Source organism: Rhinopithecus roxellana, chromosome 5, assembly GCF_007565055.1.
Source record: "Rhinopithecus roxellana isolate Shanxi Qingling chromosome 5, ASM756505v1, whole genome shotgun sequence".
Lineage (NCBI taxonomy): Eukaryota > Metazoa > Chordata > Mammalia > Primates > Cercopithecidae > Rhinopithecus > Rhinopithecus roxellana.
The window spans coordinates 35,352,861-35,377,204 of NC_044553.1; the positions used below are offsets into that span (position 1 = coordinate 35,352,861).

Here is a 24,344-nt window from a genome sequence, read left to right on the forward strand (position 1 = left end):
ACACATTAAAAAACAGATATACGTTTAAGGATCAAAAGTTAATTGAATTGAAAGTCAATTCCATTAATCTGGAATTTGGAACACATATCAGATAAAGTCATTATTGTCCAAAAACACACCGCTTACCTCTTTTCTCAATTTTGCTTGTCTTACCTCGCAAAAGGCTTTCAGGTCTACAGTGGCATGTTTTATCAAGTACATTGTGTTGTGCTGGTGGCTGAAGAAATAAGATTTTTTTTTAAAGGTTGATTCTGTTTTTTAATTTTGAAACACTAAAAAAATAACTAGGTTGGTTCATATAAAATTTGCGTTTTTATAGATCAAAATCGTTGGGCACTGGTAGTTTCATATGGCTCACTATATAAAATTAAAGGAGACCTTCAATTTATATTCTGCCTTTCCTAATTCATGACTGTTAACATTCTGGGCCAGATGCAGTGAGTCCCTGCCTAAAAAAGGAAAAAATAAAAAAATAAATGGTTATAGATGCTTCCACTCACTTTATTTTATTTTATTTTTTTAATTTATTTATTTGAGACACAGTCTCCCTCTGTCACTTAGGCTGGAGTACAATGGCGCAATCATAGCTCACTGCAGCCTTGAGCGCCCAGGTTCAAGCAATCCTCCCACCTCAGCCTTCCCAGTCTCTAGGACTACAGGCATGCACCACCACACCCAGCTAATTTTTGTATTTTTTGTAGAGAAAGGGTTTCACCATGTTGCCCAGGCTGGTCTCCAACTCCCGGGCTCAAGCGATTTACCCTCCTCGACCTCCCAAAGTCCATTATAGGTATGAGCCACTGCACTCAGCCTTCCACTCACTTTTTAAATGAAAGAAGCCATTACAGATCAAGTTAAAGCCCCTTTTAATACTGCTGCAGACCCCTGGCTCTCTCTGTCCCCAGAGGCAATGTTATCTGAATTTTATGCGTATTCTTCTCATCATTTCACACATGGATACCAAAATGTAAATCTGTTTTCATTCATGTTTTTCTTACTCATTAATGTTACTTTAAACCTGATTGTCCTCTCCTGTAAAGGAGGAAAGGGATGGCCTTTGACCGGCTTTCTCATGTAGAATCTCTCTTAGACTTTTACCCTGTTTTTCTCTTTTTTTTCTAAAAAAAGTATAAAATATCTTAAGAAAACCTAAAGTTCTCTTTGAATTACCTGTTTGAGGAGTTCTCAATAAATCTCACAGAAGACACCCACCTCTTAACTCTACGGCATAAGGAAGGCAGTTCAAGCCCATATAACCCAGGGAAAACTAAAATTCTCATTTTTTCTTCTATCTTCAACCTCCTCTTAATCTCAAATTTCACATCCACCAAGGAAAAAATCTATTATTTCTAGATGCATCTTATTCCTTTTTTATCAGTGAGCCTCTGTTATGATGTTAATAAAATAGTGAGATGACCAAATATTGAAAGAATGAAATGACCTATGAATTGGCACTAGCATGTATGGTAAAATAACATGAACCAAATCAGAAAGGGAAAAATTTTCTTTCCCGCAATTCCAACCAAAGCAGCCATGAAAACAAAGACAGACTAATAAGACTTTCAGTGTTAAAAAAAAAAAAAAAAAAAAAAAAGTTGGAAGGAATATTGCACTTGGCAAATTCCTCTGTTTGATCCGAATGGGGTTGGAACCCCTTTACAAACTCTTTTTCATGATACTTACTTATTTAAAGTAATATCACATCAACTTCTCCACACTACACAATTAGAAATGCTTTATCCCTTTCTCAATTAATATCAAAGTTATAATATATACAAGATTTTTAAAGCTTCTGTGTTTGAATCCTGAATTAATTTATGTACTCATATTTTGGATCCCAACTGAAGCTAATCTCTATAATGTTATAATGGGGTAATAAAATTCATTTTTGTAACTATGACATATTTGAATGTTGAATAATTGTATTCCAGTATGTCTTTTCTCTTTGTTAGTTTGCTTTATTCTTACTACATTTGTATTGCAGCCTTCCTTGCTTTGCATTAATAAGTGTGCTACAATGATGTTATAATCGTTTTTAGCAAAGAGAGATTCTGCATGAAACATTTTTATGACTTCTCAATATGGCAAGTTTAGGCATTAAAGTAAATCTCTCTGTCACAATTAATGTTTAATCTGGATTTTTATAATACTAACAGACATACGTTAGACTGTATTTATTTAAATAAATGCCATTCTCCCCAGGGGTTCACAGTCACTGTGGTACAACTCACTACACTGATGGTTCAAAGTCTTTCCTGTTTGTTATTCTTCTATCTAATGGCTGTTGTTACCACTGAACTTCCTTGAATAAAATATTCTTTCTTTTTCTTGCAATTGAAGAAGTTTAGAATGCTCAAAGAAGGACTAGTGATTCAAAATGCATTGACAATCTGGAAACCTGAGCTAAATTGATCCATAATGGCTTATCTTTTCTTAGACTAGGTCATCTAATTTAGTTACTACCCTCCCAATCTCTCTACCTTTTCTATCTTCATGGAAGTTTCTTGTTTTTAAATTTTCCTTTAATAGGAAGTCAGTCAAACTGTTTTGAAAAGTTGGCAGGTTCTAGGAAATACGCTGGAAAAAATAAGAATATAAAGAGTCTGATCCAATTTAAATAGAATATTAAAATGGAAGGGACCCCAGAGATTGAATGCTGTGTAATAGAAACATATTGTGTGCCATATATGTAATTTAAAATTTTCTAGTAGCCAATTAAAAAGGAAAAGAGAAATAAGTAAAGTTATTCTTAATAATGTTGTATTTAACCCAATGTGAGCAAAATATTATAATTTCAATATGAATCATTATAGAAACATTAATGAGATATTTTACATTCTTTTTTGTACTAAGACTTTGAAATCCAGAGTGTAGTTTGTGCTTCCAGCATATCTCAATATGAAACAACCACATTTCAAATGCTTAATAGTAGCATGGACATACAGGCTATCATATTGGGCGGTGATGACCTAGGCAATTGCCTGAGTTTTATCAATGTAGAACATACATCAAGAGAGGACAAATGGCAGACCCAGGGTGTCAGCCAGTCAGTGCCAGATATCAACCCAACATTCTGACTCACATCAGTGTTCCTGCAAGCACAGTGGTAAAATCAGGTCTGGGGCTTTGATGACATTGCACTAGGTACTGTATTATTACTACTTAAAGCAACCTTGCAGGAACCAGAGTTTATCCTCATTTTCAGAATAAGATATAAAAGCTCAGAGATAAGAAATTACCTCCTCAGGCTTAGATCTGAGACCAGTTTTGTCTGACCGCAAAGCCTGGGCTTTTTTTTTTTTTTTTTTTTTTTTCTTGCATCCCAATGTCCTTTCTCTCCAATCTAAGGCCCTTTAAGACCATGACTCCAAGTGTGGTCTAAGGAGCAGCAGCATCTGTTGCCTCTAGGAGTTTGTTAGAAATGCAAAATCTTGAGCCCTGTTTCAATACCTATAAGGCTGCATTTATCAAGATCCCAAGTGATTCATCTCAACAAAATACAAATCTCTCTAGAAATTAAAAGAATTTCTGGGAAAATGGATTTGTACCCTGTCAGACATATGGCAGATAATCAGAAATACCTTTTGGATTGAATTACAGCATGAGAAGAAAAAAACCAGCTTAGATATTTAAGGAAGAAGAAATAAAAATAGAATTTTTCATTAAAAATGGGTTTCCAAAACTAAATCTTGAAATTATAAAATGCCCTATCAACCATCCTAACACCTGTCTTCTTCCTTCTTCATCTCTTCCACTCTCCTTAGGTCATAGGTATGTAAACTTTCGTTCCCCCCAAATTCACTGAATGACAAGGAAACGTTAATGTATTTGAATGGAAGTGTGGCAACATTACACAGGGAAAAGTGGTATAAGAGTATTTTTGCCACACGAAAAAGCAATGCATCAGCCAAATAGAATTGTCAAGATGTACAGTTCATGGCAAGATTTGCAGCTCACCATGTTCTACCTCCCATGGAGCTCTGTCCATTTCTTGAAATTAGGCTCCAGCTGAGATTTCTTTGGTGTTCCTGAAAGTGGCTCTCGCTAACGGGTCAAAGGTTGATTGTGTATTTATCCTGAGCCTCTTCAATCACATTTTCAGTATTTTCCTCATGTGTCATGACGCCCTCAGCTCTTCCTTTCATTCAGTGTCAGGCAGTTAATTAAGCAGATGTTAGTCAGTCTGGATGTTTTGGGTAGAAAATGAATGATGTGAATAGCACAGGTCCTCTCCAAAAGGCTGAATCTGCGGAACCCTGCTCAGTGAGGTGTTTGTGCCTCTTTCCCACTTCTTTTTTTTTTTTTTTTTTTTTTTTTTTTCCTTTTTTTGAGGAGGAGTCTCGCTCTGTCGCCCAGGCTGGAGTGCAGTGGCTGATCTCGGCTCACTGCAAGCTTCGCCTCCCGGGTTCCCGCCATTCTCCCGGCTCAGCCTCCGAGTAGCTGGGACTACAGGCGCCCGCCACCTCGCCCGGCTAGTTTTTTGTATTTTTAGTAGAGACGGGGTTTCACCGTGTTAGCCAGGAGGGTCTCGATCTCCTGACCTCCTGATCCACCCACCTCAGCCTCCCAAAGTGCTGGGATTACAGGCTTGAGCCACCGCGCCCGGCCTCTTTCCCACTTCTTAACTCCATGGGGCATCGCTGGCTATTTTTGTCCTTTAGAAAACAACAGCAGTGTGATGTATAATAGCAGGGTTCTAACCAATATTTCATTGTGTCGCACAGGGACCGCGCAAACTGTGTGTTAAGGAGATGAACAGTGGCATGGCGAAAAAACAGGCCTGGCTTATAAAGAACAAAATCAAGGCTTTTTACGCTGCAGTGGCGGCAGACTGTTTCAGGGATGGTGTCCGAAGTCTCCTTCAGGTAAGGCTGCATTCAGGGAATGAGCACAGAGGCAAAGAACAATGAGTGCTCCATGTTAATGAGGCTCCCAGAGCTAATGGCTGTAGTTAGGCAGCCCAGCGTCAGAGATCAGTGCAGATGGTTAAGGAATTATTTTGAATTCCTGGGTATAGGCAAAGCTAGAACAAAAGCAGAGAAGTTCTATTACAATGAACTATGAATGATACACTGGAAATGGAAAATGAGGTTGCCTTTGGCCACCAGCATACATTCTGCCCCTGTACTTATTGAAATGCAAATTTGTTCTAGTGGTTGACGACATTCAGGATCCTATTGAAACTTCAAACTATTTTTATATCTCATACTGCATATAGCAACGCTCAAGTCAGGCATTCTTTTCCTTTTTTCTTTTGCAAATGGTGTTAGGGCAGCTGCTAGACCAACTAAATTAATGCATGGTGATCTGGGCATAAAATCTCCCTATCCTCCTGAATTATTTCCAGAACGTTGAATAAAATGTAATAATCTCTACAGCTCAACCTTAAATCCCACAGTTCTCTCATCTTTTCTCCCTTATTTTTTTCCTTTTTCCTTCCTTTATCTCTGCTATAGTAAGTACATAAAATCTTTCCCTAGTTCTGATCTTCACAATTTAGAGTGACAGAGAATCCTTAAAACAAACAATCCAAGAGACCCTCAGAAATTGTAGAGCTTGGCTTTCTGAGCATTTTGGGTTTCGTATGGTTGAAAAACCGTAATTATGTATATATGAAATGGTGCATTTGGCTTTCAGAGTTACCGTATCTCAGAGTGTCAGAAGTCAGGACTGCATCCAGGTAACTCAGATGCACATGCAGGCAGGAAAGAAAAAATATTGGTTAAGCTTAATTGGTAATGTTTTGGAGCTTTAGAGTATTTGATGCAATCCTGTGTCTAATTTCCCTTAATAACACTTGCGAGGTAGCTGCACATGCAGAGAAACCATTTCTGCAAAACCTATTACTCACAATGAGCCCCTTTTCATCTGTTATTAATTTGCTAAACCATGGAAATAGGTGTTACTGCAAGATGCTGATTTTTCTTTCAGTACCAAGTTAGTTTTCAATAGCTCTTTGGTTAAATATATTGGCACTGTTAGTCATTTATTATAAAATTATCATAGAAGATTTGTAAAACAAAATTTTCAACTAGGAATGGGAATATGGACATAAAATAAGAGCAGGGAAAGAAAAGACACAAGTATGAAAAAGAACTCTTAGATCAGTCCAGAAGAAATGGTAGAAAAGCTGAACATGCATACATTCACATGCGTTTCTTCACATACAAAGTGAAGTACAGGGGAGCCATGGCAAAAGGACAAGACAAAGTGACATTAAAGGAAGCACTGCAGTTATATCATCTCAAATAAAACCATCTTCGCATCTAAGAAGTTATGGTACAAATTATCAAATCCTCAGAGTGTAGCTGTGGAAAAGACTACATCCATAACTTCTTACTGCCACACATCTGCCAAGGGCCAAATGAGGACTCCAAGAAGCTGCCTGGCTAAGAACAGTGCACCAAATGTTTTGGAAGCAAAGTTTATTTCAGGAGCCCTCTTTCATTGCCTATCTCCTTCCACCTGCTACTGTTTCCTCTAAAATGTCCAGCTCTGGCATTTCTTTCCCTCTTCCCATGACACAGAACTACCTTCCATTACTCCCACTGCTCTCCCATCTTATTTTTTTTTTATTTGAGATGCAGTTTCACTCTGTCGCCCAGGCTGGAGTGCAGTAGCACAAACTTGGCTCACTGGAACCTCCGCCTCCCGGGTTCAAGCGATTCTCCTGCCTCAGCCTCAGGAGCAGCTGGGATTACAGGCGTGCACCACCATGCCCAGCTAATTTTTCGCATTTTTAGTTGAGATGGGTTTTCACCATGTTAGCCAGGCAAGTCTCAAACTCCTGAGCTCAAGTGATCCGCCCACCTCAACCTCCCAAAGTGCTGGGATTATAGGCATGAGCCATCGCACCTGGCTGCTCTCCCATTGTTACCTGTCAATGGTTCACCAACTTACAAGACTCAGTCGAAATACCACCTCTCCTATGAAGCTGGCCATGAATCCTCGCCTGTAATTCAAGTTTCCTTCCTTTGTTCTTCCATATGAGTTTCTATTACATTTGCATGTATATTAGAAGTATTTGTGTAAATATTGTCTTCTTCACCATGTTTAGTTCCATGAGGCCAAAGAATGTGCTTCACCACTCTCCCACCAAAACTGACATAGCACTGTGCAATTCATAGGTGCTTAGTAATATTGTCTAATTAAATTTGATTAACTGGAAGCTGTATGCTGTCATCTAATGAAGGGGAACACTTCTGATATGGAAGACGGCTATTAATGATACTGTCATATAAAAGAATTGGGTTTTGGAAACATAATTCAGTCACTCTTCAATAAATAACATAAGTAGAGATTTCAGTGATCCTTGTACATAAGAATTTTCCAAACATGGATTTTATTGCTGATGACATTATGAATATAACAGGTGGAAATGAGCTTTGAACCACTAAGTTACAACATGCATACCAACAGTTAAGCTGACCCTCACTTGATTTTAAATTATTGAACCATTTTAATGAGTGTGTCAGAAGAAATGCAAATGACTGCTAATTTAGAAAAGCTACATTTCTGTCATCTAAAATCCATTTATAGCTGAGATGATTTAGAATTAATCTTTCTATTTTATGCTTGGGTACGGGCATGAAGGACACGCACTAAAATGTAATCTAATCTTCAGAATCTTCAGAACATTACTTCAGTGCTCCTTTAGACATTATTTTTCATTTGTGCTGGTAGTTTCCCAGTATGGTAAGGATTGCCCATGTTTTTATGTCCTCTGTTTAGGCCTCAGGCTTAGGAAGAATGAAACCAAACACTCTGGTGATTGGATATAAGAAAAACTGGAGGAAAGCTCCCTTGACAGAGATTGAGAACTACGTGGGAATCATACAGTAAGTGATGGCTTTCAAGACGTGTTCTTGTTTATAAAGCACTAACCAGGGCAGTATATAACTTGTACTGCACATAACACTGTTGTGTCAGATTAAACTGCCTGAGAAGAGCACATTCCCCTGGTACTCTTTCTTTCCCAAGGTGAAAAAAACACCACCAATAATAGAGTTTGAGGGAATCAGAGTGTCAGAGGAGGCAGGGTGAGAGAAACACCAGTGTCAGAGAAAAAAGTAAATGTTTAGAGTTACAAGCTTAAGATCTATTTACAAGATTAAAAGCAAAGCACAGCTAAGCAAAGAGAAATTTTTATTTCAAAACACCTGGAATCTTGGGTTGGCTGGTGTCTCCAATTCAGTCATTGTCTTCTTCTGAGTCTCTGATAATTCGTTCACTATCCCAGAGCCCTATATCTCCCTCTGCTAAGAGGCTCCCATATGCCAGGTGCTTCTGTTACCAGGTGGAGGATCATTGGCTTGTGCACAGAATGTGAGGTTCTGGTGGTACATAACCTCTAATAGCTTAATATTTGAGGAGGCTTAGGATATAGGTGATAATGATAGATCTTAAAGGACTAGCAGGCAGCAGGCTAATGTCTTTAACATGAATTATCTCATTTAATTCTCATAGAAAGATTTCGAAGAAAGTACTATTATTTTTTTCCCATTCTACAAGTGGAGACAAAGACATTAAAAATTAAGTAGCATACTGAAAAATCTCAGCATTTAGTGACAGAGCTGGAATTCCAACCCAGGACTATCCAAATGCAAAGCTGAAACTCATGACCATAACGCTATGCTTTCCCTATATATTATATACTCCAAAACAAGTATTATATATTTTATACTATATATATTACATACTCCAAAGTATTTTATATATATTATACACTCCAAGTATTTATTACATTATATATTATATACTCCAAAATTTTGTGTATGTGTATGTATAAATATATATATGTGTGTATATATATGTGTGTGTGTGTATATATATATATACTCACAGTTTTGGAGTATATAATATATAATATTTAGAGTATACATATATACATAAAATACTTGGAGTATATAATATGTAATATTTGGAGTATACATATATACTCCAAGTATTACCTGGCTTGGTTTTTTTCCTTTGAATAAGAGAAAATAAATTCTACACATACAGAGAGAAACACTGTAGAAAGTTGAGCCTTTCGACCAGACCAGGCACGGTGGCTCACATCCGTAATCCCAGCATTTTGGTAGGCCGAGACGGATGGATCACCTGAGGTCAGGAGTTTCAGACCAGCCTGGCTAACATGGTGAAACCCCGTCTCTACTAAAAATACAAAGATAATACAAAAATTAGCTGGGCATGGTAGTGGGTGCCTACTCGGGAGGCTGAGGTAGCAGAATTACTTGAACCTGGGAGATGGAGGTTGCAGTGAGCCGAGATTACGCCACAGCACTCCAGCCTGGGCAACAAGAGCGAAACTCCGTCTCAAAAAAAAAAAAAAAAAAGAAAGAAAAGAAAGTGGAGCATTTCTTCTAGGCTTGAAAATACTCTATCAGACTCCAGAGGGGTAATGTTAGCTATGCCCCAAAGCCATCTTTTGTGTCAACATCTCTGGAAATGGAAGGTTTCCTGTGTCTGGGATCTGGCTGCACTTTGATTTCAGACCACAGGGTACATGACATCCCCTGGGAGATACAGCTACACTTCAAAGTTCATCCTATCTGCCGAAAACAAGTATACGCTTAGCACTTCTTAAAGCAGGCTATTTCTTCTACCCCTTGTTATTATAATCATAACATTTATCATTATATTGAGCAGATTTACGCAACATATTAACAAAAGCATTCTTAGTTCTATTGAAAGGAAGCATAAGAAAATAACTTTTATCTTCTAAAAGTACAGGAATTACTGAATAAACAGAAATTCACTCAACAGTCTTTCTAATGTGCGGAACCTATCTATTAAGTGCATTGTGTTTCCCGAACATATAAAGCCTGGGTGCCACGTGCTGTCATCTGGCTCCTGCTGGTGTTATAAGTTCAGTAAGTTAAGGCTAAACCAGGTGATCGGGATAAGAATTTTACCAGGCTTAGCAAACAGTATTTTGATATATTTAGAATCAGTCAGTTGCTGATCAGACCTTCTTGGAAATTGACCAGATCTGTCCTCTGTTATCCAGATTCTTCAGTAAAATTTCATCTTTACCTCGGGGAACAAAAGGGATGGGTGGGGGTGGGGGGGAAGAGCAAATAGGAAGTAATGTGTAAATCTTCAACAAAATAGTCCATTATTTGATACAGAATTACTTCAGACTGTCTTCCAACCTCCCTACCATCCCAAACATTCTAGAAATCCAAAGGGAGCAAAATAATCAAACCCAGTAATACTGAACCAAGGAGGTTTCTGGCTTTTACAGCAAATTAATAATAGATCTCCTTGGTAATAAAGTTCAGTATTAGGGTGACCCATATTTGTACTAGTATAAAAACCTAGCTGGATTGGTAAAGTTAAATGACTTTACTAACACAGCAATGGGGCTAATAGTGACAATCATGTGTCCATATTACATTTCCCTTTCCAATTTTTGTGGCTTTATGACTTAAAGTACAGTATTATTGTTAACACAGGGGTATTATTATAAAACTATAGTATTTTACCATTTTTCTTTGAATAAAATATTTTAAATGTCTGTAATATTCTTAAGCATGGTTTAGTGTTTTGTTTGTTTGTTTGCTTGTTTGTTTTTTAAGACAGAGTCTCACTCTGTTGCCCAGGCTGGAGTGCAGTGGCGCAATTGTGCTCACTGTAACCTCCAGCTCCTGGGTTCAAGCAACTCTCTTGTCTCAGCCTACCGAGTAACCAGGACTACAGGTGCACACCACCGTGCCCAGCTAATTTTTATATTTTTTGGTAGAGTTGGGGTTTCACCATGTTGGCCAGGTTAGTCTTGAACTCCTGACCTCAGGTGATCCACCGCCTTGGCCTCCCAGAGTGTTTAGATTACAGACGTGAGCCATCTTACCCAGCCAAGTGTGGTTTAATTTTAATTAGAATTTGTATGTATTAGTTTTCAATGGCTGCCATAACAAATTACCTCAAATTTAGTGGCTTAAAACAATACTTTAGGCTGGGCACAGTGGCTCATGCCTATAATCCCAGCACTTTGGGAGGCCGAGGTGGGCAGATCATTTGAGGTCACGAGTTTGAGACAAACCTGGTCAACATGATGAAACCCAACCTCTACTAAAAATACAAAAATTAGCCAGGCATGGTGGTGTGCACCTGTAATTCCAGCTACTCAGCAGGTTGAGGCAGAATCGTTGGAACCTGAGAGACAGAGGTTGCAGTGAGCCAATATCACACCACTGCACTCCAGCCTGAGTGACAGAGCCAGTCTCTGTCAAAAAAAAAAAAAAAAAAAAAAAATGACCACACACAATACTTGATTATCTTACAGTTCTGTAGATTAGAAGTCTGGCATGTGTGGGCCAGGCTGCATTCCCTTCCAGAGGCTCTAGGATAAATTTCTGACCTTGCCTTTTCCAGCTTCCAGAAGCTTCCCTCATGTGGCTGTGGCTCAGGAATGCCTTCCTCAATCTTCAAAACCAGCAATGGCTGGTCAAGTTCCTCTCACATCGCATTACTATGACCTCCTCTTATGCCTCCTAATTTCACTTTTAAGTACCCTTGTGATTACTCTTGTCCCATCCAGGTGATCTAGGATAATCTCCCCCATCCCAAAGTCCTTAACCTAATCACATCTGCCAAGTCCCTTTTGCCATGTAAGGAAATACATTCACAGGTTCCAGGAATTAGGATACTTTGAGGATGCATTATTCTACCTAACACAGAATCCAAATTTTTTTTTTGTGGAGCATATTGTCTACTTTTTATAATCGAGAACAATCAGAAACAAGATTTGTTTATGAGGAATTTACTTTGTAACAACTTGTGCCAGAATGGACCTATTCTGTTAAGAAAAGATTATTTATGGTTTGGATTTTGAGTGGATATTCATATTGCACCAAACTTATGTATACCAAATGAAAATTCAGGTTGACTTTGGCCATTGGAAACTGTTTGCATATGGTGGGACAAGTGTTTTTGGGGTAGGATGACCTAATTGCAAGAAGTCATTAAGTTTTAGATCCATAGAAGTATAAACAAAGGACCTCCCAATGAAAAAAAATTCAAATGACTCAAAGTATTAATTGACTTGCTTCCATGTTTCGCACCAGAGAAAACATTTATGTCTTAAACTTTAATCTCTTCAAACAGAGATAAAAGAAGGAGAGACTTTATTTTCTTCTAAGTAATCGAATTCCTTTGGGTTGCATACAGAGAAAACACAAGAGCAAGTACATAGGGTTGCCATGAAAAAGCATTGCTCCAAGTGACCAGTTTAGAGTCAATTCTGAAAATAGAGGAACTGGAGACATTTCTAACCATGAACTTGATATCAGAAATGTTATAGGAGTCCTTCTAGGAGGCAGCCAGGTTGGGGGTGGTGGCTAATCATTTCAAAGAGTCTTTGCAGTCTGTAATCTCTCTGTTCTAAATATGCCAGTGATTGTTTTGCTCACTGTATAAAAGATTCGATTATTTTTTTAAAATGCGACAAGCTCTTAATCAAAATTCTGATGTATAGTATTATTTGAATAAATTGGCTAGAGTGAATAATTTAGTTACCTCTACCCAAAATATACTTTAAAAAGGCATAAGGGAAGAACAAACAAACAAACACATGCATCAGCTCTTGGCTATATTCTAAAGTGGATTTTAATAGTTTCATTATATCAAAATCCTAGAAGCAAGTGTAATACTAGTCCTAAGCTTGAGGATTAAAACAACCATTTAAAACCCTAACTGCTTTGCTTTCTCTTTCAGTGATGCATTTGATTTTGAGATTGGCATGGTTATAGTCAGAATCAGCCAAGGATTTGACATCTCTCAGGTTCTTCAGGTGCAAGGTATGTACTTTCTTTATTCAACCAACAAGTATTTATTGAGCACCTACTTTGTGCCTGACATTGTTCTAGGATATAGCAGGACACAATATAGACAAAATTCCTTAACGGTGGAGCTTATGTTCTAGTGCTAACTCACAGTGCATATAGTTCCCCCAGTATTTTCTCCAATGCTAACACAAGCAGCCTTTGCCCTGCTAACCACAAATATTGAGGAATTCAAGGTAGTCATCAATTATTTTTCTTATCACAAAACCACAAAGCCAGCATCAAGGAAAATAAACAACTTCAGTAAAATAACCTGCCAAATTAATTTCTGCAAGATGTTTCAGAAAATGAAGATTAATTCTTTCCCCAGAAAAACACGTATTTTGCTTTTGAGAGTCTATGAACTGGTTTGTAGCTAACATGGAAATGAGCCTGAATGTATCATGCTGTGAATCACTAATCTAAGTCAGAGGCAGAAACACTAATTCAGATTAGTGACTCTTTGTTTTTTCCCTGTAGAGAATTTGGTATACTTGCTTAGTCTTAGAATTTAAACATACTCTCTTGTGTATGAAATAAAGAACATACTGATATACTTACTGAAAAATTAGCACAAGACATGAATTCATGACTCATCTCTTCCGCTGAGCCTCACATCAGAGTCCGCTTACAACACAACATTAAGAAAAAAATGATGCTTTTCTGGTGCCTGTTACGTGCCAGGCATAGTGTAGGTGCAAGTGGTGCTGGGTAGACTAAGATTAATCAATTCTGTCTGTGCCCTCAAGAGACACACAGCCTAGTAAGGGAAGTAGATCAATTATTAGCATTATAGTAAGTATAAATAAGGAATTATGGGAAAGAAGGAAGAGGCACCTACCTCACTCCAAAAAGGCGTTCTGGAGAAAATTACCTTTGATTTGAGATTCACTGGATGAGTAGGAGTTAACCAGACAAAGTTGAGGGAGAGAAAAGTAAAGAGACAGTTTGGAGAATGCATTCCTGACAAAGAGGAAAGTGTTTGCAAAGGTGAGGACATGGGAATAGAGAGGAATGGAGTATATAGACAACCAAAAGCAGATTCATGTTACTGAAGTGAAAAGTAGGAAGCTAACAATAGTAAAATATGAGGCTGCCACTATAAGGAGGATCTAGACTGTAAAAGCCTCATTTGCCATATTAAAAAGATGGATCACATTCTGTAGATAATGAGGAACCATCAGAGAGATTCAAGTGAGGGAATAATGTGGTCAAACTTGGGTTTTAGATCTCATGCTCTTTCAGTTATCTAGAGCATGGACGCAGGACTAGAATGGAAATAGACAAATCAAAGAGTTCTACAATAATCAAACAAGACAAGGTGACAGCTTGAACTAGGGCAGCCTCAGTTGGGATGGAGAGAAAAGAACAGAGTTGAAAAGTATTTTGCAGGTACGAAGAGCAGCGTTTGAGAGTTGATTGGATGTGTGGGATATGGGAAAGGGCGGAGTAAAGAAAAACTCCTTGGCTGACTGGATGAGCCAATGGAAATGGGAAATGCAAGAGGAAGTACAGGTTTAATGAGGAAATGCCTGGCTCAATTTCAAACAATCTCCCGTGGGAAATCCTACGGGAAATGTCTAACAGGCAGTTAGACAGTCCTCATCGTAAAAGAGAAATCTGAACTGGAAATACAGATTTAGGAGATGCTATGGACTGAACTGTGTCTCCCCCCTCAACAAGTTCATATGTTGAAGTGCTAACCCCAGGACCTCAGAATGTGACTGTATTTGGAGACAGGGTCTTTAAAGAGGTAATTAAGGTAAAATTAGGTTATTTGGGTGGGCCCTAATCCAATATTACTGGTGTCCTTATAAGAAGAGATTAGGAGGGGTGATCACGTGAAGATATGGTGAGAAGGCGGCTGTCTTCAAGCCAAGGAACGAGGCCTCAGAATGAAATCAATCCTGCTGATGCCTTGATCTTGGACTTCTGGACTTCAGAATTGTGAGGAAATAAATGTCTACTGTTTACGACACCCTGTCTGTGGCATTTGTTATGGCAACCTGGGTGGACTAATACAGGAGACATCATGGCTAATGTGGATTGAAACCATCACCCTAGAAAATAGAACTCAAAGAGTGTGTGTAGCCAAGGACTCCAAAGAGTAGGAAAAAGGCCCCAAAGAAGAGAAGGAGAGGTCAGAAAGATGAAGAAACCAGAAGTCTGGGGTCAGGTAAACCACGGGAGTACAGTGCTCAAAATGAGAATAACCAACATTGCCAAATGCAGCAGAAACGTACAGTAAGATCATGAACCAAATGGAATTGGCATGACACAGGTAATCTTAGTGAGAGCAATTTCTGTAAAGCAGGGTTATCAGAATCAAGATTGCAGTGAGTTGAGAAGAGACTATGAAATGAACTAGCAGAGAATATGGATGTAGCCAACCCTTCTGAGAAGCTTGGATGGTAACAAGAGGAATGAGATTGAGCAGGCTTACTGTAGGGAACCTATAGACCTCTGAATGGGAGATCAAATCATATTTCTAGACTGAGGAAATAGCACAAGAGAGTGCAAACATTGAAGATGTAGGCAAAGAAAGGGGCGACCCATGGAGTAAGATCCAGGAGGAACAGAAAATTGAGGGAAAGGCATGAATGGAAGAGTTGGCCTGAAACAGAAAAAAAAAAAAACAAAAAACACTTCATCTAAAATTGGAGCAAAGGAGGTGAGGATTGATGATGCGATACGTGGATTTGTGAGAGTAGAGTGATAAACTGAAGAAGATGATGCACAATAGTCTCAATTCTTTCTTTTAAGCTGGAGCAATGGTTTACTTCTAAAAGCAAGAGAGGAACGATTTAACTGAGAATGAGAAGAAACTAGTAAGCATTTTAAAAAGTCATGATAGAGAATGAAAAAGATCAGCAAGAACTGATCAGTGTACAACAGTGAAAACCCAGTTGTGGTTGTCCAGTTTTCTCTGGCAGTATGAAGTCTCCAACGTACAGGAGCAGTACCAGGGTATTTCTGAATAGGTTCAGCAGAAAGAAAAAAGAATTCTTAAGGGCTGTTGCCTGATTGATTCGTATTCTATTTGCTGGTTCATGATTGTCTCCATCAAAACAGGAAAGAATATGAGTGGATTAGGTGAATTTTCTGATGCAACCATTCTGGTATGTTGTAGGAGAAGAGGAGGATGAAGAAAAAACTAGAGATCAAGTGTTTTTATAAGATAGCTACTATCTGATTATGTATATACTCTATGATAATGAAGAGCATTAAAAAATAAAACTGCAAGGAGAGCGCGTCTTATGCAAAATTGTAGCACAAAAGGTTATCTCTTGGTGACTTTAGCCTTCCTTTGTATGCCCCTTTTCTTCTTTATGGATATTTTAAACTCCAGATCAGAAATACTAACTCCCACTCACTGGGCATTCACTATTAATGTATATTCCCTCCTAGTAGAACTTAATACTTTGTAGCAACAATAGTTAAAACATTTGAGCACTTATTATGTGCCATCTATTATGCTTCATGTTCACATATAACATTTATCATCTCAGCTACCCTATGAGGAGAGTATTATCATTGTCCCCATTTTACAGCTGGTAAAATGAGGGCTTACCCAAGATTCACAAGGCTAGTCATTGGTAGAGCTGGGATTCAAACCTATATCTGTTTGAAGCCCCTATTTTATCTTTGAAAAAGAAGAGCTAGAGAGGATGATGACATATAATGAGAGGCAATGGTGAAATCTGAGTTCTGGGAATGAGGCAGAGTCGGTTCTATGCGTTCCTTAAGACACCCAACAAGGGAGCTGCCTGTCTATGGTAAGATAAACCTGACTTTGAGGGCAATTACAAGAACTGAATATTAACAGAACCGTTCTGTTGCAAACTTCCTAGGTTTTACTTTTTTTTTTTTCCTGGCTTTTGTGCTATAATGTTTTCCATCTAAAAATGAGAATGCAAAATATAACTTGTATTTAGATTACACATTTGCTTTGTGTGTTATGTTGCTCTCTTCAAGCTGAAAGATGTGATGTAGCTGAAAAGCATTGCTCCCACCCCTCATTGTTCCATCTGCCAAGATGCACCATCAATTTACTTCTATAAAGCAATACAGCAACCAAGTTTTGCTGTATTTCTCAAAGAATCCTGGCAGTGAACTGTATCCCTTTTAATTTCCCAAGAGTTGTATCCTATTTAAATAAACTTTGATGTTTGAAATATTTCTGCTTCTTAGTCAAGAAAGGGAAAATACAATTGGATGCTAATAAAATAATTACAAGTACCAACTATCTAGGGTAAACAAAGAAAAACAATATTACACAAGTACATGAAGAACATGCAGAAAAACAACATAATGATAGAAATTAACTTTCTGCCACATTTCCATGCATTGTTTTGAGGTTTATGTAATTTATGACACAAACCTCTTATTAGATTTTGAATTGGAAGAAATAAACTTGCATTTCATTATATTATGCTGTAATTCAGGGCCTAATAAGGGCCTGATAAATCTTAAGTATTGCATTATACTATGTTAATGATTATCATCATAGCTTTTCCAACACAGGCACCACAGTGTCATCACAGATTATAATTTAAAGGAAATATTAGCAATTCAGAGTGCCCATATACTGTAGTTAATAAAGCAGTGAATAGAAATCAGCTTTATAGATAATTTACCAGCTAATGACAATTATTTTTATGTTGTATTACAGGCTTATGTGAGGAGAATAACTTTTAATATAAATAAGATCGATGCTCATAACATTGTAACTTGTATACTGTAGCAACTCATCTAATACTGATGACTGATAGTTTCTCTTAATAAATTAATTTATTGCCTGACAACACACACACAAAAAAAATCATGATATTTCATACTGCTCACCTCCCAGGGATATTTAGCAAGTTTTCCAACTACAACAAGGAGTCCAAATTATACTGGTAAGAAACAAAGTGATGGAACATTATTTGCAATATATTGCGGTCAAGTATTCCACGTAAGTACAGCATGATTTGTGACTATCTCAGAGCACGGGGATACTGCTGTGTCTGATCGAGTGGCTTAGAAAAATAAAGACAGATGGCAGTGTAGTAAATAATTACTTGATTAGAAGGCAACCACTGCAGGATTGCTTCCTGCCTTCTATTCAACTAGACTTCACCTGGGGTACAGCACATTGATTCTTATGAGCATTTACAGCTTTGAGTTATTGAGCAAGGAAAGAATTTTAACTTAATAATTAATAAAGAAAAAGGATGCTGTAAAATGGGAGGGGATTCCATTCCCCAGTGGGTTTCCCTGATCTCCCTTCTGGTGTCAGATAATTGACGACTCTCAATCCTTAAGATTCAAAGCAGGTTGTAATTTGTAGACCTCTGCCTATTTCTAAAAGACATCTTAAAAAAAAAAAAAAAAAGACTGGGGACATAACATTTGAAGCAATCTTGACAAGTAAATTGAGTTTCAAAATATAGTCACTCCAACTGGGTACCATATCATCAATTTATAAAGCACTTGAAAATACAGTAACTACTATTCAAAGCAGTTTTGGCATTTACATGACGGCATGGCTCAAGGGTCACTCTTAGTTATTACTATGAAAACTGTTTGGGATGTGGATGACAACATGGATTAGAAACCTACCCTCAACTGAGAGAACCTAAAGGTCTAAGCTTTTTCTTCTACCGTCGTAACTTCAGGTTGAGATTATAAATATCTTGAAAAGAGAGAAGGGCAGGCATGCTCTCTCTATCTCTATCTCTATTTCTATATCTCAGTCTCTACCTCTATCTCTCTATCTCTATCTCTATCTCTCAGTAGCAATGTGGCCTTATAAACTATGACATACTACAGAATTATCTAATGTATTCAAGTTCCCAGTAGTTACCATTACAGGATTTCCAGGTGGTGGTCCTTTCCAGAGAAAAGTCCCCTCTCCTTCCTCACTTGTCTCTCGCGCTTCCATCTCCCAGGCTTTTATCTCACTGGTCCCACCTTCTGTCCTCTATCTGTCCCTTTTTTATATAACTTTGTATACAGTATTAACTGCACTTCTTTCAAACGTTGTCTTTTGTACTTACCACACACACACACACACTTCTCACACCCCCATTCTTCACAACTCTGCACTTGTTTTTCTTCTTTTATAAAGACAGTACTTTCAAAACTATTGAACTGAATTGAACAGCATTGATCTGTTCTTTAATTTATTTCAACACAGAATTCTTGAGTGCCTATTGGTGCAAACATGGTTCCAGGTAATAGCAGGTAGGGGTGGCACCATGAAGAACATAGGAGGGATAACATGAGGTCCAAGCATAGGGTTTGGAATAGATAAACCTGGGTTTGGATCCCAACTTTGACATCTTTTGTCTGTGTGATGCTGTTCAAGTTACCCATCCTCTCTGTGTTTCACTTTTTGCATTTTCCAGTGGGAATAATTATAGTACCTACGCCACAGATTTGTTGTTTTGGATTAAAGAATTTGATGGCTGCAAAGTGTTTGGCATTGTACTTGGCATACGGTAAACTCTCAATAAATGTTGGTGATGAAATAGGGCATAAGTTCTGCCCTCCAGGAGTCCGGAGTCCATTGTGAATAAGATAGACATCCGAGTCACACAGTTATAGTAGTTAGTGGAATAAAGGTTTAAGCAAGGTATTATGGAAATGTAGAGGAGATTGATTCTAATTGAGAAATTTGGGGATGGTTTTTGAAAACATGCAGACTGGGTATTCCTTCAACAGGCAGCTATTGTGATCAAGGCATATCACGGAAGGAGAAGGGAGAAGAGGGATAAACACTAGAATTGGGAGCAGAAGACTTGGGTCACGAGCTGTGCTACCTTGAACAAATCACTTGAACTTTCTGAGCCCAAGTTTCCTTTTTGGTAAAATGGGGAGAATATTACCAGCTCTGCATGCATCCCAGTATTGGTATCAAATGAGATACTATGTAGAAAGGGCTTTGTAATTTCTGAAAATTAAAAATGTAGTCGTGATGGTGGTGATGATAGAATAAATAGTTTTTATTGTCAGGCTAGTGGAAATCAACTTATATCCATTCGTTCATACTCTCTTGGCTTGCTCCCCTTGTGGTTAATGGTATGCCTTTGCAAGTCATCTGGCCAGGATTTCTGTTGACAAAAATGTTTTGACAAAGTCTACTCTTAATTTCCCTGCATGCAAACAGAGGCAAGCAGCACACCAGATAGATCATTCAGAAGAACAGATAATCAAAACATCACTTCTGTTTAGCGCTGAAATGCAAAAAGGAAGGAGTGCACAGAAGGAGGCCTTAGATCACCTACCAAGTGAATAATTAAGAATTAACTTGAATAAGAACTTGCGAAAATCACTATGCAAATGGGGATCACACCATGGTATGGATCTAAAAATCCAAGATGGCAAAGCAAGCTGATTTTAGCCTTTAGAGTAAATACTCTCTGTAATCTTCTGTCTCTATCATCTTTGAGGAAACTGCTATATCTAAACCATTCGAGCAAAATTTGGTTTTGCCTCTCAGGCCTGCAATTTTGCAGCTTGCTCTGTTCTGGATGGGCTGTGCACATACCTTCAAGCAAATTGTTGGAATCGCTCCCAGTTCGCTCAGCCAGCTGACTCCATTACAAAGGAGGATTTATCTTTTTTTCCCTCTTTGTCCAAACTAGAGGACAAAGAGCATGGCAACCAGTGGCTAATCATAGGGTCCATGAGAGCCTGCCCAGAAAAACCTCCCAGGGCAGCCCTTACAGTTGCCACATCAGAGGATTGCAAAGAGCAGGTTACCCCATTAAGTGGCCCCCTGCAACACCCCAGAAGGCAAAATAACAGCTAGGGTGCCGTCATCCAGGACAGTGACCACAAAGTCTGAGTACCAGTGCTGCTGCTCTAGTGCAGCCTTCTATACAGACCCGTATCTTTAGGGTCCTCATTTTAAAATTACATGTTGGATGGGCCATCATTTGGGGGGATTAACTTAGCATTATGCCATGTGCCTGAGAGTGTTTAGGTTTATCTGATGATAAAGCGTAGGAAGGTAATAAAACAACTCTGAAATAATAATAATAAGCCACAGGAGGAGGGTCTTCATGGTGGGAAGCATATGCAGATCTCTTTGCATATGAACCCTGTAACTTGCTGGGTGATATCAGGCAAGTCACTTAACCTACTAGTTTCTTCATCTACAAAATGAAGATGATAATAGTAGTAACTATCTCAGAGTTGTTTGGAAAAGAATAAAATGCAACACAGTCCCTGGCACCCAAAGAGTGTGCAATAAATAGCAACTGCTAAAATAACTCCCAGGCATCTCAAAATACTCAATTTGTTTTGCATGACTAGGCCCATTGCCAAAATTTGCATAAATATACTGCCTACAGAATGCAGTTCTTGCTCTGTTCTTTAAGGACCTCCAAAACCCTGTGTGGACACTTTGTTTATTCTTTTTGCAAAGCTTGAGGGGTGGGAAAAGGAAAGAGTTACAGTTTTCCATTTCACAGACGGGAAATCCAAGGCATAAAAAAAGTAAATTACTTGGCTAATGTCACATTAAAGCCAGCAGCAGAACTGTAATCGGTCATGACCCCCCATTGCAATGCAGCTTGTCTTCACCTTTCAAAAGTCAGGGGTAAGCAACTTCTGTCTCAGCTTTAACACCATCAGCCTAATTTCTCAGATTTTCTATAGCTGCTGATCTTGAGAACCTTTGAAGCTTCGGGGAAATCACATGGGTGATTTGACCTTAAATCTCATGCCACTAGCAAAAGATTAATTGCTAAGACCTGGAAAGGGGCCAGACAATTCCATGTAGCTGAATAGCAGCATCGTCTAGGGATGTGACTATCCTGACAGATTTAGTTAGTACATAATTGATAAATCTAGAGTTTGTATAGCTTCGCTTAACAGATAGATAAGGCAATGGGCTCCAAGGGTTGACATTTACAGAAGCTCTCCCAGTGTTTTGTAACACGGAATCTAGGTTTTCTGTCCTCTTCCTCTGAACATTGCTCATTTTCTAAGGCTCTGTTCTCAGCAGGCAATAAGATGAGGGCATCTGACAAGAGGGCCACCTCACCCAGTGTAAGCAAGAAGCAAGAAGCCTCCTAAGTGTAGCACTGTCATATGACTGCTTTGAAAGTCTTACTTACCCGGATCTAGTGCGGGGTGAGGTCAAAGAAAGATCCAGCACATTACATAGTAGCTAGGAAATTTTCGTCACAATCAGAATCCAAAAAAGATAAAAGGCAGCCAGACACAACATGAAAGCTTGGATAGTGCGTCTAAACCTTGGGCAGGAAATTTTGCGCTGCTTGACTCCTGTTCCAGACTAAAACGTGTCATAAGACCCCTTTTAGCAATTTGAACTCTGACAGGCACCCAGAAACCTCAGCTTTTATTTCTTTGACTTTGGTCACCCACTCCACAAAATATTTTGCTTATTGAAAGGAATGGTGGTGGATGCTTTCCATTGTAATTTGTATCCAACGCCTACAGAGTTTATTGTAAGATTTTGTTATCTCCTCTTAATTCTTGCTGTCTGCTTTTATGTTTCAATTCATGAAGCATTGTTGTGTGGCTGATATATACCCAGTGTACTTCTGTAATTTTGTCACTTCCAGTTGTAAAACATCTGTATCACTAGCTTAGGTCAGTAAATTGGTGGTTTACAGTGTGAAAGATTTTCTGTTTGTTGATTTTTGCATGGTAGTGAATAAGAATGGCATTAAATAGCCTCTCTTGCCCTCACAAATAAAAATGTAGTAACTTTATGTATCATAACCTAACACATAGAGCTATTTTTTTAAGCTAGTTGTGACAACTTTCTGAATACAATTTACTAAGATACATTACTTTTTATTTTTTCTTTTGGAGACAGGATCTCACTCTATTGCCCAAGCTGCAGTGCAGTGGCATGATCACAGCTCACTGCGGCCTCTACCCCCCAGGCTCAGGTGATCCTCTCACCTCGGCCTCCCAAGTAGCTGGCACTACACACTACACCCGGCTAATTTTTGTATCGTTCATGGGGATGGAGTTTCACCATGTTGCCCAGGCTGGTTTTGAACTCCTGGGCTCAAGTGAAACACCCGTCTTGGCTTCCCGAAGTGCTGAGATTACAGGCACGAGCTACCTCACCCAACCAAAATATATTACTTCTATTAAAAGATAATATATAAAAATCATTTAGAAAAACTATACTATGTATAAACAATTATCTTATCACATACATACCATTTTAAATATTAAAAGTTTATAAGATTGTTTCTAGAAACTTTGTAGCTCTGAGTTAAGTGGGTGATTGTGTCTTCTTTCATCAGAGGAATTAGAGAGATTAGAACAGGAGAGACTAGCATTGGAAGCGACTATCAAAGACAATGAGTGTGAAGAGGAAAGTGGAGGCATCCGAGGCTTGTTTAAAAAAGCTGGCAAGTTGAACATTACCAAGACAACGCCTAAAAAAGGTAAGTACTTTTAAAATTTGCAAGAAAGTTTACAAGATGAGTCACTATTTGAGCATCTAGAAAGAGTCCGAAGTCAGCATCTAAGATGTTGGGGGCATTGAGTGTAGGTAGGAACTGAAAGGTTTCTCTCCAGAAGGTAGTATGGATAAACGGTAGCAGCTATTGTCATTTATCAACCTCATTAGGTACTTTATACCATCTTACTGTCAAAAATTATTTTTAAAATGTAATATTTGGTTTGGAAGTCCAATAGTGCTTAAGCAGATTGCATGCCATGAAACAGAACATTCTCAGTTAAGATGAAAAGGGGATAGAAAATTAAGAGTCAGTATCCAAACCGTCTTATCCACACACACCCTTACCTTTCAGACATTTCAGGGAACTGAAATATGACTAGTACATGCAAATACGGTATCCAGCTGGAACGCTGATTTCAAAAAAAGCATCTTTATCACAAACCAGAATGCAGGACTTAGAACTTTATTGATACTCACTACCTGTAGATTTCATCTAAATCGTACACTTACATGTGAACTTATGGTATGCAGTCCTGGACAGAGGATCAGAGGTTGGGAGAGCTCGTTATACGTTTTATAAACAGACGATTCAAACGTTTGGATTTTTGAAAATTACTTTCCGAAACGCTATGGGTTTGAGTTTAATGAGGTCCACAGTGACCTCTGCTGGTCAAAAATCAGAATGTTAGCAGGCATTTATGCAGGAATGTCCTGTAGTCACTGAAGTCACATTCTGGTGTGAGGCCAGGAAAAGATGGTTTCTCTGGGAGGGTCTCCAAGTCAAACAGCAGGATCCAAGTGGAGACTTAGCAGACTTCTGGTCTAGGTTGACCGGGGCTAACCCTTCAAAGAGGCTCTTCGACAAGGCCATCTCCTACCCCATAAATGGTTTGTCTGCTTTCCTCCTATAGCCCAAAGATGAAATTTCACCTATAATATAATAGTTTTATATATCTACAGAGAATGATGGGAAATCCAGATATTGCCCCACTTCAGATACTACGGGTACTGTCGAGTTCCTGGGATAACCCCATGGGCCGTGGCCTACTCCTTACAGTTCACCTTAAAATGACGTA

General features: G+C 38.5%; 1 protein-coding gene across 1 annotated transcript in view; it reads left to right on the forward strand.

Moving 5' to 3' along the window:
* The window catches only part of SLC12A1 (solute carrier family 12 member 1), a 104,034-nt gene that overhangs the window by 54,649 nt on the left and 25,041 nt on the right, over positions 1–24,344 (forward strand). Inside the window, exons 17-20 of the mRNA XM_030930776.1 lie at positions 4,725–4,865; positions 7,732–7,838; positions 12,721–12,803; positions 23,108–23,251. Coding sequence (XP_030786636.1) covers positions 4,725–4,865; positions 7,732–7,838; positions 12,721–12,803; positions 23,108–23,251 — 475 coding nt within the window. The remainder of the gene's footprint in view (positions 1–4,724; positions 4,866–7,731; positions 7,839–12,720; positions 12,804–23,107; positions 23,252–24,344) is intronic.